Source organism: Hemicordylus capensis, chromosome 3 (assembly GCF_027244095.1).
Source record: "Hemicordylus capensis ecotype Gifberg chromosome 3, rHemCap1.1.pri, whole genome shotgun sequence".
In the NCBI taxonomy this organism is placed as follows: domain Eukaryota; kingdom Metazoa; phylum Chordata; class Lepidosauria; order Squamata; family Cordylidae; genus Hemicordylus; species Hemicordylus capensis.
The window spans coordinates 31,149,243-31,166,879 of record NC_069659.1 but is presented as its reverse complement, the minus strand read 5'-3'; the positions used below and the strand labels follow the sequence as shown (position 1 = coordinate 31,166,879).

Genomic DNA, 17,637 nt, shown 5'->3' with positions numbered 1-17,637 from the left:
TCCATATTTGCTACAAATATATTTCTCCACACTTGACAAAAATAGCCATTTATTACAATTACTATGTTAATAGAATAAGCACCTGAGGAAATCGATTAAGGATCGGAGCATGAGGGAAACAGTGAGCCGCCTAACTGGTACATGGAAAAGTAAATCTCAGATTCCCTTTGTTTGCATATTACAATCATACTATATTACTCCATCCTTCAGTACAAAGTTTACCTTGTCCCTGCTGTTCAAGCTTGGATTAAACATATAGAAACACGAGGAGCGAAAGGGACGACTGTAACAAGGATGCAAGACAGCAACAGGTGGCTGCACATGTCATGTAAACTTCGTAGAATCTGGAATCCATTCAGTTGTCCAAAGGCTGATAAAAATCTCGCCTTGATCCCAAAGGACATTCCGGACAATTCCGGACCACTTTCCTTTTGTGGATAAGCCTATACACTCACTGCTGTGTTGCAGAAAAAAAAACTGTAAAAAAAAATCTAGAAGGACTTTTGCCCAGTCAAGAATTTTGGGGCATTCTTACAACCAACGGCAGGAAGGAATCCAAAGGTAATATGTAAATCAATACATATCCATGCCTGCCATCTGCCCCCCCGCCAAGCATAAATAGCCTGAACTGAGTGCTGCCCATCAGCCTAGCCCCTCTTAAATATGCTGCTGGTGACATCATCACTTTTGTTGCCAATATCCTCATTGCTCTCCTCCCTCTGACTACTTTAGTCCCAGCAGAGGAACTGGGGATCCAGACTGCACTGGGAGATGAGGAGAAGCTGAGGAGGAGGCATTGGGTACCACAGGCTGAAGCCCTGGGCTCCATCACAGGTAGAGCAAGATATATGTTTAATGTTTGAGAGAAGATGACAGGAAACATAAATGAGCATTCAGAAAGTGGGAGTAACCTAACATTTAAAAGGGATGTGAAATATTGGCTTTATGTGCTTATGAGAAAAACTTCTAGATTGATTCTTCTGGTTCTAACAAGCTGCAGTGTATTTTCCCAGTTTTGACTATATTACTAATAATTTATATCACATATTTACTGTAATTCAGAGCACCAGTAGATGCACATGCATATTCACTTATATTGATCTCAGCATGGCTTACCATCCATAACTGGGCAGGACTACCGTTTTACTGTACCTAGTGCTTTACTTTCAGTGGCTGACATACTGACTGACTATACTAGTGGAAGTTCTACTGACATTTAGTAGTCCTTTAGAGTAACTCTGGAATAGGATTATCAAGTAATTTAATCTGGATGTGAGCCAGTGTTTTATCAATTCTCGCTGTCAACTTGTCAGGTCCTATTATCCCCATTTTACAGATCAGGAACTGAGGCTGAGAGAAAGTAAATTGATCAGGCCCACCTTTAATCTATGACTGTGGGAGATGTGAACTCAGGACTCCTAGAACCAAAGGCAGTATAGTATTTGTGAAACCATATGGATTCATTATTACATAGAGCTTGTGTAGCATGATGGATAAAGGATGGGCTGTGTAACAAATGCACTGAGCAGGATCAATCCTACACTGAGTAGGGTGTTAAACTGGAAGACCTCCAAAGGCCGTTACAATCATATATTCTGTCATATCTAAGCTCACCTATTAATCCAGTCTGTAGCTTTTGGCAAGCTACCATCTCTCAGCTTGGGTCTTCCACCTGCAAAAGAGGGATAGCAATATATTGGCATACTGTATCTTGCAGAGTTGTTTGTAAGAATTATGTCTGTATAGTGTTTTGAGTGCTTTAAAAAAAACCCACTTTTAAAATATTTGTTATTGTCCAAGTGACAAAGTAACACAAACTTCCGTTTGCATTTCAGCAAAGCACCTGTGCAACTGTGCAAGAGTGCTCTTGTGCAAACATAACATTATGTGAACTGTGAATGTGCAATTTTGTGTGTTTGCTCAGGAGTGCTCTTGAGTGATTGTGCAAACACTTCATTTAAATGCAAACGGCCAGATAGTATTATTAGCAACGCTATTTGATTAAATTAGATTAGTGCATAATACTCACAGGACTACTATAACCATCTTATCATAGTACTTTTAGTGTCAAGCAATCTTCCTGTGTACACACCATTGGGACTAAGTCCCATTTAAGGCACCAATCTCTTTATCTATGTCTTACCCGAGTTTGAAATATTAAATAAAGGTATGAAAAAAACACTCAGACTGGTGGTGGTCAGCGAAATGAAATTGTGTAGTGCTCAAAGCATTTTGGAAATTGATAGTGTAATCTGTAAGGGGGTGGCAGTATGTTGAAACTGCAGAGCCCAAATAATCTTTTCAATTTACCTTCTAAGAATAGCTATAAAACATTGTCATGGCTTTTCAGTATGTATAGACTAAAATATCCTTAGATAAGTGTTCTTTTAGAAAAAGTCTAATAGGAATCACTTAAATTGTGGTTTATGCCAATGACTGGAAAAGCATCCAGAAGACCTATGACCAGGAGTGAGTATTTAAAGTTTTTAAGGGTGGGAGAGAAAAGATCCGTAGCAAGATTAGAAGCCATTATCTTGCATATATTCAAGATTCAATCGCAAAAACATATAGTGCATTATAACATTATATAATGTACTTGCATCTCATAACATTATATAGACATTATCCTTATACTTCTTAATAACCAGTGAGCTCCTGAGGAATAACCACATGTGCGTCTGAAGATTATGTGCGAGTGTGTGTGTGTGTGTGAGAGAGAGAGAGATCTCCTTTCCTTAAATGGGAGAGAGATCCTTTCCTTAATGGGAGAGCTGGTCCTGTGGTAGCAAGCATGACTTGTTCCCGTAGCTAAGCAGGGTCTGCCCTGATTGCATTTGAATGGGAGACCAGAAGTTTGAGCACTGGAAGATATCCCTCTCAGGGGATGGAACTGCTCTTTCAAGTTCCCTCTCTGGCTTCTCCAAGATAGGGCTTAGAGAGATTCCTGCCTGCAGCCTTGGAGAAGCTGCTGCCAGTCTGTGAAGACAATACTGAACTACATAGACCAGTGGTCTGACTCAGTATATGGCAGCTTCCTGTGTTCCAATGATTCTTTCCAAGCTGGATGTTTAGTGTTAATTTATGAGGGGATTAAAAGACAGAGATGCAATCACTGCAATAATTGGCATTGCATTTCTTAACTGACATCAACAAGAGCACGAAGTGCAATGAGAATAGTCTGCTTTGATTAAAATCCTCTGCAGACACTTTTGTAGCTATCAAATGTTTGCTATTTTGGTGTTATATATGTGGGCACATCCTTCCTCAAAACCATTTCCTTAATTAGAGCATTGACACAAACACTTAATGAAAGGTAGTTTACTGGCTCATCCACAATCTATTTCAGCGGATGCCCCAGGGCTTAAGCTAATGGACAGGATGAAGAACCTTAACAAAACACTGTATCAAGACGCGTGTGTGTGTGTGTATACACACATTCAGGTGATATACCATCTGATATGTGCTGTGGCAGTCCCCAGGATCTTCAGTTCCCAATAAGCACATCTGTGTAAGTTCAAGGTTTTACTTTGTTGTTAGTGTACCTTTCTACCCAAGGACAATTCCAAGAGTAATGGATCAGGCACGTCACCACTTCTTCTATGATTGTAGCCATAAACACATTTTTAAGCTGATATTATATACACCTACTGGTAAGAATACATCTCTTACTATAAGGCCATCTTTTTACAAAAGCCTTAAATATTATAGAAACATTCAGAATAAACTGATCACGGAATCAGAAGTTTTGGACATAATTTTTGATTCCATTACTGATGCATTTTGCACATTTCAGACTCTATAACATGTAAAGATTTTGTAAAAATATGGCCTTATAGGAGATGTTATCTTGCCAGTGAGTCTACATATCAACCTGAAAATTTGCTTATGGCTACAGTAATTTAAAAAATGGTAACAAGCCCGATTCCTTTACCCTTGGAATTGCCCCCTAGTAGAGCAATGAGCCAAGGACGAGATGCTTTAGTTTGCTTTTGGCAATGATAAGCACAAGGAGCTTGGAAAGAGCCCAGAATGTAATACAGAAGGTAGGATTTAGTATATAGGGAGTTGGCTTATGCAGAGCAAACCATTGGTCCCTCTAGCTGGGCTTCCTGGCACCACCCTCTGTGGTCCATCTTTTCCAGCACTGATATCCGAGATCTTTCCCCCAGAGGTGCCAAGAACTATATGTAGGAACTTTCCAGATCTAAAGCATGAGCTACCACCGAGCTCTCGGCCTCTGTTTTCCTATGACAATCCCCATGTTCAGGAATTTCATTGGTCAAGTCTAAAAGTTGGGGTTTTCCTGAACATGGATCCCCAAACCTACACAGCCACAATGGTCAAAGACTGAGGATGATGGGAGTTGTAGTTCAACAACATATGGGGACCCAGGTTTGAGAACCCCTGCCACTGATCAACCCAATCATAAGTTATAACCACTCTGTGTCAGTATTTGCTAAGAAAAATGACAGTTGGGTGGAAATGAGTTTTCCTACTCCCATGTACTCATCCAGATGATACCTATACAGTGGCAGCCCCAGAAAAAAAAACCTTGAGGGGGGCACAGAAGGGGCAAAGTGCATTTATGGATGATGAGCTGTTTCCCACATGTTAGATTTCTGAAACAGAATGGGGGAGGCAGGTGCAGGGAAACCACATAGGAACACAGGAAGCTGCCATATACTGAATCAGACCATCGGTCTGTCTAGCTCAGTACTGTCTACACAGACTGGCCGCGGCTTCTCCAAGGTTGCAGGCAGGAATCTCTCTCAGCCCTATCTTGGAGATGTCAGGGAGGGAACTTGAAGCCTTCTGCTCTTCCCAGAGTGGCTTCATCCCCTGAGGGGAATATCTTGCAGTGCTCACACATCAAGTCTCCCATTCAGATGCAACCAGGGCAGACCCTGCTTAGCTATGGGGACAAGTCATGCTTGCTACCACAAGACCAGCTCTCCTCTCCCCTTGCTTCCCTAGATCAGGGATTCTCAACATTAGGTCCCCAGAGGTTACTGGACTTCAACTCCCATAATTCCCAGCTCCAGTGGCCTTTGGTTGGGGATTTTGGGAGTTGAAGTCCAAAAACATCTGGGGACCCAACGCTGAGAATCCCTACCCTAGATTTTCAAGCCATTTTAGGTAATAATTGCCTCACTGCATGGCCAGAGGCAATACTTTAGGAATATACCAAGAAGTTGGAGCTACCATGAGATTAGTTTTTAAGTGACTGGCGTACTGTGTGGTCAGTTCTTAAATGGCTACCAGAACTGTGTGGAACCATTTTCATGAGGTGGTTCCTTTCCTGGGGCTGTTCTTTTTGTGATGTGCTTGATCCCTCTTTGTGGCTCCGACCTATGTTGCTCTGTATGTTGCGGGTTGTAATTTTTACCCCCCAGTTAATTAGCAGAGCATTAAAGAAGCCACCCACTCCAGTTTCAGAGTAGAATGCAGATGTTAGGTGTTGCAGCAATTTAGAGAAGACACATGGAGACATCCTGTAGAACTAAATACTAAGTATTTATTGGTGACGTACACTTTGGATAGGAAAGACCTAATCCAAATCTATAGAACTACATAATGAAAAGGTAAGGGGAGAGAGATATGTTTCCATCTGCTCTCTAAGAGGAAAGGAAGGGGATCTGACTCTCACATGAAATACCTGAGGAGTCCAATTAGGGGTCATAGAGTAGAGACAGGTAGAACAACTAGGGAGACCCTTACTCACTATCTCTACTCCCAGTTGTGGTCGTTAGGATACTATAATTCAGGGTTTCTTAACCTTGGGTCCCCAGATGTTGTTGGACTACAACTCCCATCATCCCCAGACATGGCCTTTGTGGCTGAGGATTATGGGAGTTGTAGTCCAACAACATGTGAGGGCCCAAGGTGAAGAAACCCTCCTAGAGTTGGTGCAAAAGGTCGATGCACTGGAACTCCGTCTCCAACACTGTAAACATTTGAAAAGGAGAGGCTGTATGAGGCGGGCAGATGGCTTGGTTGCTCCTACTGCAGCAGCAGCCCCCAGGGAAATGTTGGGTTGGCATAGACAGCATTGCACCACCTGTCTGGTTTCCTCTTAGAAACGTTCTCAGTGCAATGAGACAATGACCGCATAGTATGGACTATGCTCCTCACTGTTGCAGAGTGTGTTCTGTCCGTGTGGAGTACAAAACAAATAACAGAGGAAGGTTTTTAAGAGAACTTTACTTGGGAGACAAAGGCACTAAGAGGTCAGTGCAGAACTTGTTGACTCATACACAAAGAAACAGGAACAAGAAGAACAGAAACTCCTAGCTAGCCCAACCAATACAGAAGAAGCTATAGTGCCCCCTCTGGCTGTATAGCAGATTGCATGCAAACTTGCGAAGCTGCAGGTGTTGCATATCCCAACACCAGGGTAGCCTCCATTGAGTGAATAGGTTCAACGAACCCTGGCTTTCATGCCCCAGGGGCTGCACATGGAGCCCCAGCCACACCCCTGCACCAGGTGCCGGGGGTGTGGCCACATTAGCAAATGGGGCCAAGCATCCCATTTGGAAGAAAATCTGGCCATCAATGTGTTTGCAGCCTGGCCAGGATGGCTTCTCCCTGCGTGGCTCTGTTTTTGAGAAGTTTCAGTCAGCGCTGGGCTCCCAGCCTGGCCGGGAACACCTCTCCCTGCCTTTGCAAGCAGGGAGAAGCCATCCTGGCCAGGCTGCAAATGTGGTACCAACTGAATTTTACTTCCAAACAGGGCGTGTGGCCCTGTTTGCTAATGTGGCCACACCCCCTGCATCTGACATCAGGCGCTGGGGCATCTGATGTCAGATGCAGGTGGTGTGGCTGGGGTGGCAGGGGCTGGAGGCGGCAGGCTAGACAGGGGCCATTGGCATTCTTGCTATGCCACTGCCCAACACTCACAACTGAAGTAACAAGGTGAGCATGGTGTTTTCTCAGGTCATGTGGCCCCTTCTTCAGAATGGGACTTTCCCCATTTGTGCACAAAAATTGGATCAAAGAAGAAGGGGACTTCTCCAAACTGGCACAGAAGTGGGATTAAAGCACTTTGCAATTGCAGTACGTTGATATAGTTAGTGGCTGACATATTATGCAATAGTACATCGGCTGAGTAACTTTGCACACACACAAGTTGCACAAGTTACACAAACTGAGCAAATGCAAAATTTGTGGGAGTGAGGTTACATGCGAGTATGCCCATTGGAAATAATGGGCTTACTTTCAGGTAACATCACTTCCACAGATTTTGCATTTGCCCAACTTGCATGACTTGCGTGCTTGCAAAGTTACTAGGTTGACATACCATTGTGCTATATGTCAGCCAGAGCACTTTGCTATTACAAGCTCTGCTAGACTCGTACTTGCATTGCAGATAATCCTGAAAATATATTTAAGGGAGCAACAAAGTCTTTTCTTATCAAAGAAGCATACAAATGGATGTTACCATTTTAATCATGCATTATTTCCCCAAATGCAGCTTTCGGTGGAGTTCACCTCTCAAGAACCGTAAATAAAAGTGTTCAATGTTTTAGCAAAGTAATTGCAAATCCAAATGGGATGCCCAAGATTGCTTGCCATGAGGGATAGATTGGGGGGGCAGCGGGGAGGGGGGAGGTGATGCTGAGAACAGAGCCTGTCACACAGGAGAAATTGAAGAAGGTGATAAGCTGTTAGAGATGCCCGCTGCCTTTTTTTATCTCCTGCATGCAGTAAAGGTTAGTAATAGAAATAACATTTACTTATAGCTATATAAATAGATCTGCAGCAGGCTTCTGATCTTTCACACATCTAGTTTTGTTGGGGTTTTTCTTGTTCTTTAGGAGAGGACAAAGTTGATCTCAAGGACAACTGAGAGCATCTCCCTCCATTTCCCTTCATTGGCCTCTGCCCTGCCCTTCTCTGTTCCTGGCCATGGATCGGTCCGCACAAGAGCTCTTCCTCAATTTCATGATTGTGCTGATAACGGTGCTACTCATGTGGCTTCTGGTGAAGTCTTACCAAGACTGAAAGACTCTTGCAAACTCCCTGGAGTCATTGAAGGATGCGTGCTTGGAGATGGATGTAGAGGAACGTGCCTTTGTATGCCCAACATCTTTGGCTCTGCGTGGAAATACCATAATGTATATTTTTTACTCTAAAATACCTCCTGCCTATACTCATCTAAATGTTCAGATGGATCTAGGATGATGTACGTTATTCTATAATAATTTATCTAAAAAGCATGGAATCTTGTGCTCCCCCTCCCTAAGAATCAGTGCATACACCTGATTTGGAGCCATGGTTGCTAGATCCATTTGTGCTAGGCCTGTCGGTTTACTAACCACTGTTGTACAGCTTTCATTGTTTCAGCTCTGTGTACTCAGATCAATTGGGCTGAAAGAAATTTGGTGACTCTTCTTTCACCCACTGTTGCTGTCATTTGAATAAAGAAGGAAATATGATGCACTTCTTGTTCTCCTTAATTTTCTTTTTGATGTTCTCAGAGGCCGCCTTCAGACATAATGCAGAACTGCAGGTAAAATTGACTCCCAGTTCCGTGACCCTTCCCCCCGTTCTCCTGTCCATTTTTGGATGTTAGAAAGAGCTGTCTCTCTGCCATCAGTGAGACTGCAGAGAGCTGGGGTTGCTGCCTGTGCGGGCTTCCTTCCTGACAAGACACCTCACACAACCAATCCAGCCAGAGGGAGGGAGGAGCTTCCTCCCTCAACTCTGGATCCATGGAGCCAAAACTGGTGCCAGTGTTCGGATGCAACGCTGGCACTGCAGAACCAGAGGTAAAGTTCAGATTGGAGTTTGGGGAGGGAAATTGTGCATCCCTTCTTGCCTTTAACTCCGGTTTCATCAGTTCAGACATGCAGCTTTGGAAACCAGAGGTGAAGGGGTTTCTGGTTTCCTAGTACATCTGAATTTGGCGACTGTAAGCTCAAGGGAACAGCAGGTGACATACAATGCAAGGATGTATTGAGGGCCAGATCATGCTATGCTGAGGCCCTAGGCTATATTAAGCTTAAAAAGCCCCACAGCATTACACACCCAAACCCACCCACGCACTTAACAAAAAGGACAATGAAAATAGAAATAATAGAACTTTATTTTTTTCATATATACTTGGCAACGATATCACAAAAAAACTAATAATCTAACAAAAACAGTTTTCTTGAAATAAGCCTATTTGCATTAGAAATACCTTTAAATTAAAATACGTTATGATTTCTTACTTATCATTTATGAAAACTTTCCTCTCATCAAGCCTGGCCATTCTGGGGACTCAAATACTTGTGGAGGTAAACAATTGTTTCCTGCCCAAAGTTCAATGTTTTTCTAGCCTTAAAGATTGAAAATTACTCTTGATTCCAGGATCCTGTAAGAAAAGCACATTAAAAAACCATGATCAGATCAAAACTGATATCAGGATCACAAGATCTCAGAATCAAACTAATCTTGGATTAAATTCTGATCCAGGATCAGACCTTTGGGGGCTGGGTGGGTGGGGGAACAGGCCCTGACCTAATGACATTTTGATGTAACTTACAGTTATTTCTGCACAGAATTATAAATGCAATATGATAAATAATTGCGTAGCCATGTAAGTATATTTTTGTCTCACCAAAACGATGTTTGTTTTAGAGGTGTTTTCCTTTTCTCCTTTATTTTTCAACCAATTATGTAAAACTTGGAATTCAGTCTTTTAAAAAAACAAAACCCAGAGGCCCTATATAATGTGAGTCCCGAAGCTGTAGCTTACTTATCTCTTGCCTAAATCCAGCACTGGATGCACTGGTGGTGTGAGAGAGCAGCCTAAGACAATCTCCCAACCAATTGCATCAGCAGCAATTTATGATGCTCTCCCCTTCGCCAGGAAGCCTTCTCTGCCACCTGAAAATATGTTCCTGGGAGCTGTGCAATCCACATATATTTAACCAAACTATATTAGTATAGGTCCAGTAGCAGCTAGTGCGGGCACCGCTGGGGGTTGATAAGAGGCACCTTTAAGCATAAATTAGTAGGTGCTTACCTCCGCCCCAGTCACACCTGCAACCTGTTCCAAGCAGCAGTGCACCGCCCAGCACTCCCTGTGATGGGGGATCGGCTGCACCGCTCATGTGGCCGGGATCGGGGGATCGGGTCTGCAGAAGCCAAGTGAGAGGCAGAGCTGATCCCCTGCCACAGGGAGTGCCGGGTGGCATGTTGCTGCCTGGAGCAGCTTGCAGGTGCAGCCGGGGCGGAGGTTAGTGTTCCCAACATTCTCTCAGATACGGAAGTCCCGTATCGGAGTCAAAAATCTCTTGTCCCGAACAGGATGCTGTTTTCCCCGTATTATTGGCAGAGCCTGGGACTCGCCCTCATCCCTCAATGCATTTGCATTGAGCCTTTGAAGTCTGGATGAAGTCCATATTATAACATAAAAGAAACAACAAAGTTCACAAAACAAGCCCCAGCTGCTCTGCAAACTTGCCGGAGCAATTGCCTGCTATTATTTACATTTTGCAAGATGCTCATTGTTTACTTATCAAATGTAAGTAGACCTACAGATTGAAGCCTGCTAACCGACTCACCACTTCTGGCAGCTAAAAAAGCCTTTCCGTGAGGCTTTCAGTGGGGAAGATGCGAGGATGTAGTGTGTGTGTGTGTAAACCGGGGGGATTCTCTTAATTTTTTGCCTGACACTTGCTCTATGTCTACGTGGGATGGTCTGTGTGAACAAGAAGCTTTGTGAAATCGTGGGGCTTGTTTTGTTATTGTTTTTACAAATGCATTGCTACTCAGGCTTCTAGGAGGACCCCACCCACAGATGACCCCATCCCCAAGACACCCCCCCACACGTGTGTCCTGTATTCAGGCAATTGAATGTTGGTAACCCTAGAGGAGGTAAGCAACTACTAATTTATGCCCCCAACCAGTAGCACCTGCACTACTTGCATAGGTCAATTGACATTTGATGGATACTTTCTCCCACCCACCCACTTTGCCTTTTGTGTGTGCATATTTTGCCTCAACTTTTTTTAAGAGTGAAAAGCAGCCACAAGAGACTGTAATCGTGAATGGCTCTCATATCATTTCTCCCATGGGGAGAAAACTAGCTGGAAACAGCCATTTTGAACAGAGAAAACAGCTGTTTCTCATCAGGTGATCTTCTGCCTCCCATGGCTGGTTTTTGTTGTTGTTACTGTTAAGAATAAAATCACCAGGGTAAAATTATACACAGCCTCCTATCACAAGTTGTTTGGCTCTCACAGGAATGTGCCAGACAGCTGTGCTCCATTTTCCACGTCCACAATTAACATGCAGCCTTTGGATCAAAAAGAAATACCTGACAAACATTCAGTGTTTCTTCATCACTTGAGAGGGAGCAAAAAGTCTGGCACACGACCGTGGAGGCTCGACAACAGTTGCTCTATTACCCCTGGCTGTCTCTGAAAAAATGTTTTTAAGCCAGTGAGACGATCTGATGGGATCTGATCAGGAGGCCTTGCTCAAGTGGGATAGAAACAGAGGCATGGAATGTGAATGACAGATGTGACTTTTCCGTCTTAAATTGCCAGGGATACATACATTACCTAGGGAAACAGATGCCTCACACTTCTCTGGTGGTGAAGTGATTCAGGTAAAGCCCTTGGAATGCAATGGAACTGTATAAAATAGTGAAACGGTGGCAGCTTCTCCTGAGTGGAGGGTATAATGCCAAGGTTGTGACCCCTCTCACTTAGCACAGGCTAATGTAACATCTTGGGAGTCCCCTTTCCATGTGGCTGAGGTAACATGAGAATATCGGGAACATGCAAGAAGAGTCCGTGCTGTGATTCCTCCACTGGCATGGAAAAGAAGAACTGCAGCTGTCGGGCGTCCCATATTGCAACTAGGGATGATGGGAGTCGTAGTCTAGTCTAAATTAAACTAGTCTAGACTCTAGTCTAATGTAGTCTAATCTAAAAATTGTAGGTCAGATAGAGAAAGGCTCTCCTTTAAACCCAGAATTATTCCTGTGCTCTTTCTGGTTTTGAGCCTTTTTATCTGGGTAACCAGCATGTCACATAGGCAGGAACCCCATGTAGAGGGTTAGACATGATGGCTTACAGTCCACTCAGTCAGCCATTGCATAGATGCTCCTAGTTGCACTGCAGGGGGAGGTCTACTGCCCTTTCCTGCCCTTTTAACTTTCCTACACCCACCCACCCCACTATTCTTATGATTGGCCACCCTGAACTACTAAATAATGAATGCAAGTTGGATTCTTATTTTTCAGGTTAGATTTTAATTTCAGTGGTGTTCCTGGCTGCCCTTTTTTACTTTCCTCCCCAGGGGCGTAACTACTATTAGGCAAGGGGAGGCGGCTGCCTGGGGCCCCCCACGCCTCGAGGCCCCCCCCGAGGCAAGTCACATGTGAAAAGTGTGTGTGTGTATCAGCGAGGGGCCCATTTTAAAATGTTGTCTCTGGGCCCACTCCAGCCTTGTTACGCCCCTGTTCCTCCCTATGAGAATGCCCCCTGCAAACTGGGCAAAGAGGCACCTTTTACCATGGTGATTCTCTTTATTTAGCAGGGGGAGAGTAACTGGCCCTATCCACACCCAGCACAGTACCTCCAGTGACTGTTGCTGGTGTCTATCTTATGTTTCTTTTTAGACTGAGAGCCCTTTGGGGACAGGCAGCCATCTTATTTATTTATTATTTCTCTGTGTAAACCACTTTGGAAACTCATTGAAAAGCAGTATATAAATATTTGTTGTTGTTGTTATTGAACGCTTTTCATTCCCACAATTCCTCTCTCTCTCTCTCTCTCTCTCTCTCTTTCTCCCCACACACACACACACACTGTTGCTAGCACTGCTTTTCTACCCGCTCCCAGAAGCCTTTCTGCTTATGTTTGAGACTACAAGCATATGGATCTCATTTTTGACGTACTCAGAAGCCTCACAGCATCGTGAGCTCTGTTTGTTGGCATATTGGAGAACAGTCACTCAGTAGGCAGTGGAACAGTTACCCCTAGATTTAGCAGCTGCAAAAGCGCCAAACTGAAAGAGAGCTTGCTTTGTGCTTTCCCCATGCTAGGATACCTGAGTAGACTCCCGAACTCGCAACAGTTAACTCTCTGTTCAAGGTCTCTCTGCGTGATTGACCCTCTTTTGGTTTACCTCCCCTCCACAGATGCCTCAAACTACCTAAAAGCCTATTACCTCAGTGGGAAGCCAGATAAGGCTCCAGGAATGCGCATTCCCTCCTTATCAAAAGAAGGGTAGAGTGGGCTATAGGAACTCAGAAATATACCCATTAAAACGCTGATTAGTTTACTAGGAGTTTACGACTGAAAGGAGTTCCTGTGTTTGGATGTTCAGTCACTCCCTTTGCATTTACCTATTCACACATTGTGGTGTAGTGCAGCATAACAGAAAAAACACCACCCAGAGCTTTCGGATGGGGCGGTTTATAAATGTAATTAAAATAACAACAATGGGATCTTTTGAGATTCGCCAGAACTACCCTAGCTAAGAAAGAAGGTCAGTTGGAATGTCCCCTCATGACAACTTTTGGGCTTTGTCTGACCCTGGATTCTTGAGTCAGTGTGCCCCCCTTAGTCTCCAGTGCTACTCACTTGGTTGCCACATTGTGGAGTCACGCGTTACTTGGATGCTGCAGTGGACACTCACTATACCACTTAGCTGTGTTTTGCAATGTGGGCCACCCTTGCTTCCAGGTCCTAGATTTGTTCCTTTGCCAGACCCAATCTGTACAGCCCTCCTCGCTACCACCTGGAGCTGGCTTCACGAGAACAGATGCCCCTTGGATCCATCCCTGCTATCTAACTCCCTTGATTCTTCGCTGCTCCCTGCTGCTTCCTGGTCCATCTCCAAGGAAAGAGGTCCTTCGACCACTCCCGAGCCACAAGGGTCCACCCACTACTGAAGGAAGAACAGAGATTTTTTGACAACTGCTGCACCCCAATCTGTGCTCCCTCTATCCCTGTCTCTTCTCTCTTAAATCCAAGAGCCTGTTTCTCTGAGCCTCTTTTCTCTGGCCAACCCAGAAGCTACTTTAATTTGGACATTAAGCTAAATTTCCTCTTAGCAGTTGCATGGCTAATCTTGTAACATATTTTCATTAACAATATTGCTTCTTGTAACTCTCTTATTTCATTGTACCTCTTGTCCTCAAACAAAACCTTCTCTGTTTTTGAACATCACTCTCTTAGCCCATCATTTTCCTGTAGCCAACACTTTGCACTAAATTTATTCTGATGTGGAACTGCTCCACTCTGAGCTAATTTCCCCACACAAAGCTTTAATGCAATTTTTGGGGTGTTTACCAATCACTCTGGGGCAATTCCATTAACTACTCTCTCTCTCTCTCTCTCTCTCACTCACACACACACACACACACACCACCTATTTGCATGATGGGCTGCCCTTTAGCTACTGTATAATGAATGCAAGTTGGATTATTCTTTTTCAGGCCCCAGTATGAAGTGCCACACACAAAGGAAAGTCAATCTGCTCTCCTCAGGACAACAACAAAGGCGACACTGCAAGGGGATCTGTCTATACAGAGTTGTTTGGTCATGCCCCCAAGGCAACAGAATAAGGAAAGGTCAGGAGAACTTTGCAAAACATTGCTTGGCTTTACTCATATGAACCATGGAATAGCAGCTAAAGTCTGACCAATGCTGACACATCCAGAATGTCCTCCTCCAGGCCTCACTAAATCACTCCTCACTTATATAGCTGAGATGGGTCATCTTCCATGCCCAGGGCTTTGCTTTAGTGTGGTTTGCTGGCTGGGGAAAGAAATTGCTTCACTTTCTAAAGGCCTTTCTGCTGATGTATGTCAGCCAGCTCTTATCCTGCAGCTTAAAGACACAACTGTTTATCTCCAGTATTTTCAAGCTGCAAAGGTTTTGCATACATGTGGCACGTGACCTGAAAGGTATGCTTTTTTCATTCACTTGACGAATCAGCCTCTGTCTTAGTGGTAACAATCTAGCATATTTTCACATGGCCATTGAAAAGAGAGGCATTTGTTTTGGAAAAGGGCCGTGCTTACACATCACTTGGTGACTCATAGCTGAACATGATGAATAGACTCTAGTGAAAGCACTGTATTTCAGATGGCTGATGTGAAAGTTCTGTCTGTGGGGCTAGATATGAGATGGTTCACTCACTTGTGCAAGTCAGCACTTGATGCTGCACTCATCAAGTGATGAGCATACATATCTGAACCCAACCCACACGGAGATGCTCCTAATAATGGTGTATACAGAAAGTGGTAAACCCATGCCCATGCTCCTGAAAAATTGTTGTATCCGATCCGACATGATCCGATCTGACATGAAAATAGTTTGAATTGGAATCAGGATCATTTACAATTGTCAGATAGTTGGTTTGTGTCAGATCTCAGATGGAAATATTCAAACTTAGGTCAGATTTCCCATAGGGATAAATGAAAAACATTTTTAAAAAACTCAAACAGCTGGGCATAAAGCTTTGAAATTTCACATGATGGTAGTATGTGTTGAAAGAATTATGTGTGTGGACTTTGAAGGTAATGGGTCCACACATTGATTTTTAAATGAATTTTAAAAATAAGTTTTAAAAATTGGCACAATAGGGCCCTCTGGAAGTCATGTTGGGATTAATCTGACATTTTCTTGTATGGCCAATTTTGGATCTGACAGTACTGCCAGACAAACACAATTACACAGCCCTAGACAGTGGTATAACAAAGCTGCTTTGAGGAACAAGGGTGACTGGAAAATTGGAACAGAGGAACATAGGAAGCTGATTTCTACTGAGTCAGACAACAGGCCCATCTAGCTCAGTATTGTCTACACAGACTGGAAGTGGCTTCTCCAAGGTTGCAGGCAGGACTCTCTCTCAGCCCTATCTTGGAGATGCCAGGGAGGGAACTTGGAACCTTCTGCACACAAGCATGCGGATGTCCTTCCCAGAGTGACTCCTTCCCCTCAGGGGAATATTTTACAGTATTCACACATGTAGTCTCCCATTCATATGCAACCAGGGTAGACCCTGCTTAGCAAAGGGAACAATTCATGTTTGCTGCCAGCTTGAACCAAGCCATCAGCCACCAGTGGCACACCTAGGTGATTTTGGCACCCAGACTGCCCTCGCCATGAGGGCCCCCGCGGCCACAAGGCCCCTCACCCCCCCCACCCCCAGCCACGGACATGGAAAAACCGCAGTTCGGCGCAGCAGGGCAGTGGTGGGGCGGGGCACCGGGTGGTGGCATGAGGCCCCCCTGGTCATTTGGAGTCCCCCCTCAGACCTTGGAGGCCACAGACTGGGGCCCCAAGGTCCAGGGATAAGAGCACCTCTGTCAGTCACAACATGAGATGCAGTTTGTTTCTCCTCCAGTTGTTAGTTGTCCTAAGACTGTAGGAGTGAAGGAAAGATGAGCATTTGTCACGTGTTGTTCAATAAACGTACAATCAGTGTACATACATACAGATTTGTTACACACATCCAGTTATTAACATATTATGTTGAATGTTTCCCTTGCTAACTTGGCAAAGAGGCACTTTTTAAAAGTGGTGAAAGGTAACTGCTAAGTAACTGGAAGTACCTGGCCCTGTTTAATAACTGGCCCAATCCACCCCCAGCACAGTACCTCCAGTGACAGTTTCTGGTGTCTATCTTATGTTTCTTTTTAGACTGTGAGCCATCTTATTTATTTATCATTTTTCTCTGTAAACCACTTTGGAAACTCTTGTTGAAAAGTGGTATACAAATATTTTGTTGTTGTTGTTGTTGTTGAAGAATGCACAAATAGCAGTACACTTCCTAGTTATTTGAGAGGGCCTGAACCCAAGTTTATTCTAAAATGAATGCAAGTAGTCATTCACACAAAAACATGTATGAGTATAAAAATCCATGTACACTCATACAACATAATGTCTGAACAGGGCTATAGATTGTAAGCCTCTGGACAGGGCCAGTGTCATTTTTAAATCTGCATATAATGCCTAGACATTTTTAGGTGTCGTCATCATCATCATCATCATCACCATCACCATCACCATCATGTAATGGTAGTCGTTCAGTCTTCCTGGTCCAGATCAAATACCGTATTCAGTACTACACCAATCAAGCATTACAATCCAGCAGTCTTCTCCAACTCAAGTCCCCTTCATACTTTTTTTCCGTAGGGGCGGGGGGAGAGAAACCCTGAGGACTTTCAAAATATGCCTATTTAGAGTGAAAGTACACCCATCTGTCAAAAGTTGTGTATAATATTCATTTCTCAGGATCTATATATCCCATTTTCCATTGTCTCACTACCAACAGTCTTGCCTATTTTTAAAAGAACTTAAATGGAAAGCTCAAGAGCACACCGCCCGAAGTTCAAGCATGTCAGAGTACTCACAACTGACCCAAATATCCAGGAGGTTTTTGCACTTCCTTAAAAGGACTTTTACTCGTCTATCAAGCCATTGCCCTCAGCTCTGTGCTCCTTGAGTGTTTCCCACAGTGTGTCTTTTGGCATCTGTACATTCTGCTTCACATCACCCTGTCCTTTCACAAAAACTCTCTGTACAGGAAACACAGCAGGGCGCATTTCTGCTGTCAAATAATTTAGCATCTTTCAGCCAGAGGACCTGCTTTAAAATAAATTAAAATATTACAGTATCTCAAGAC

General features: G+C 43.9%; 1 protein-coding gene across 1 annotated transcript; it reads left to right on the top strand.

Moving 5' to 3' along the window:
• Positions 1 to 678: 678 nt before the first annotated feature.
• SLN (sarcolipin) lies at positions 679 to 8,439 on the top strand. Its single transcript, XM_053304248.1, has 2 exons — positions 679 to 834; positions 7,815 to 8,439. Exon 2 carries the CDS (start codon positions 7,906 to 7,908, stop codon positions 7,999 to 8,001), a length of 96 nt encoding a protein of 31 aa, XP_053160223.1. The 5' UTR covers positions 679 to 834; positions 7,815 to 7,905; the 3' UTR covers positions 8,002 to 8,439.
• Positions 8,440 to 17,637: the final 9,198 nt, after the last annotated feature.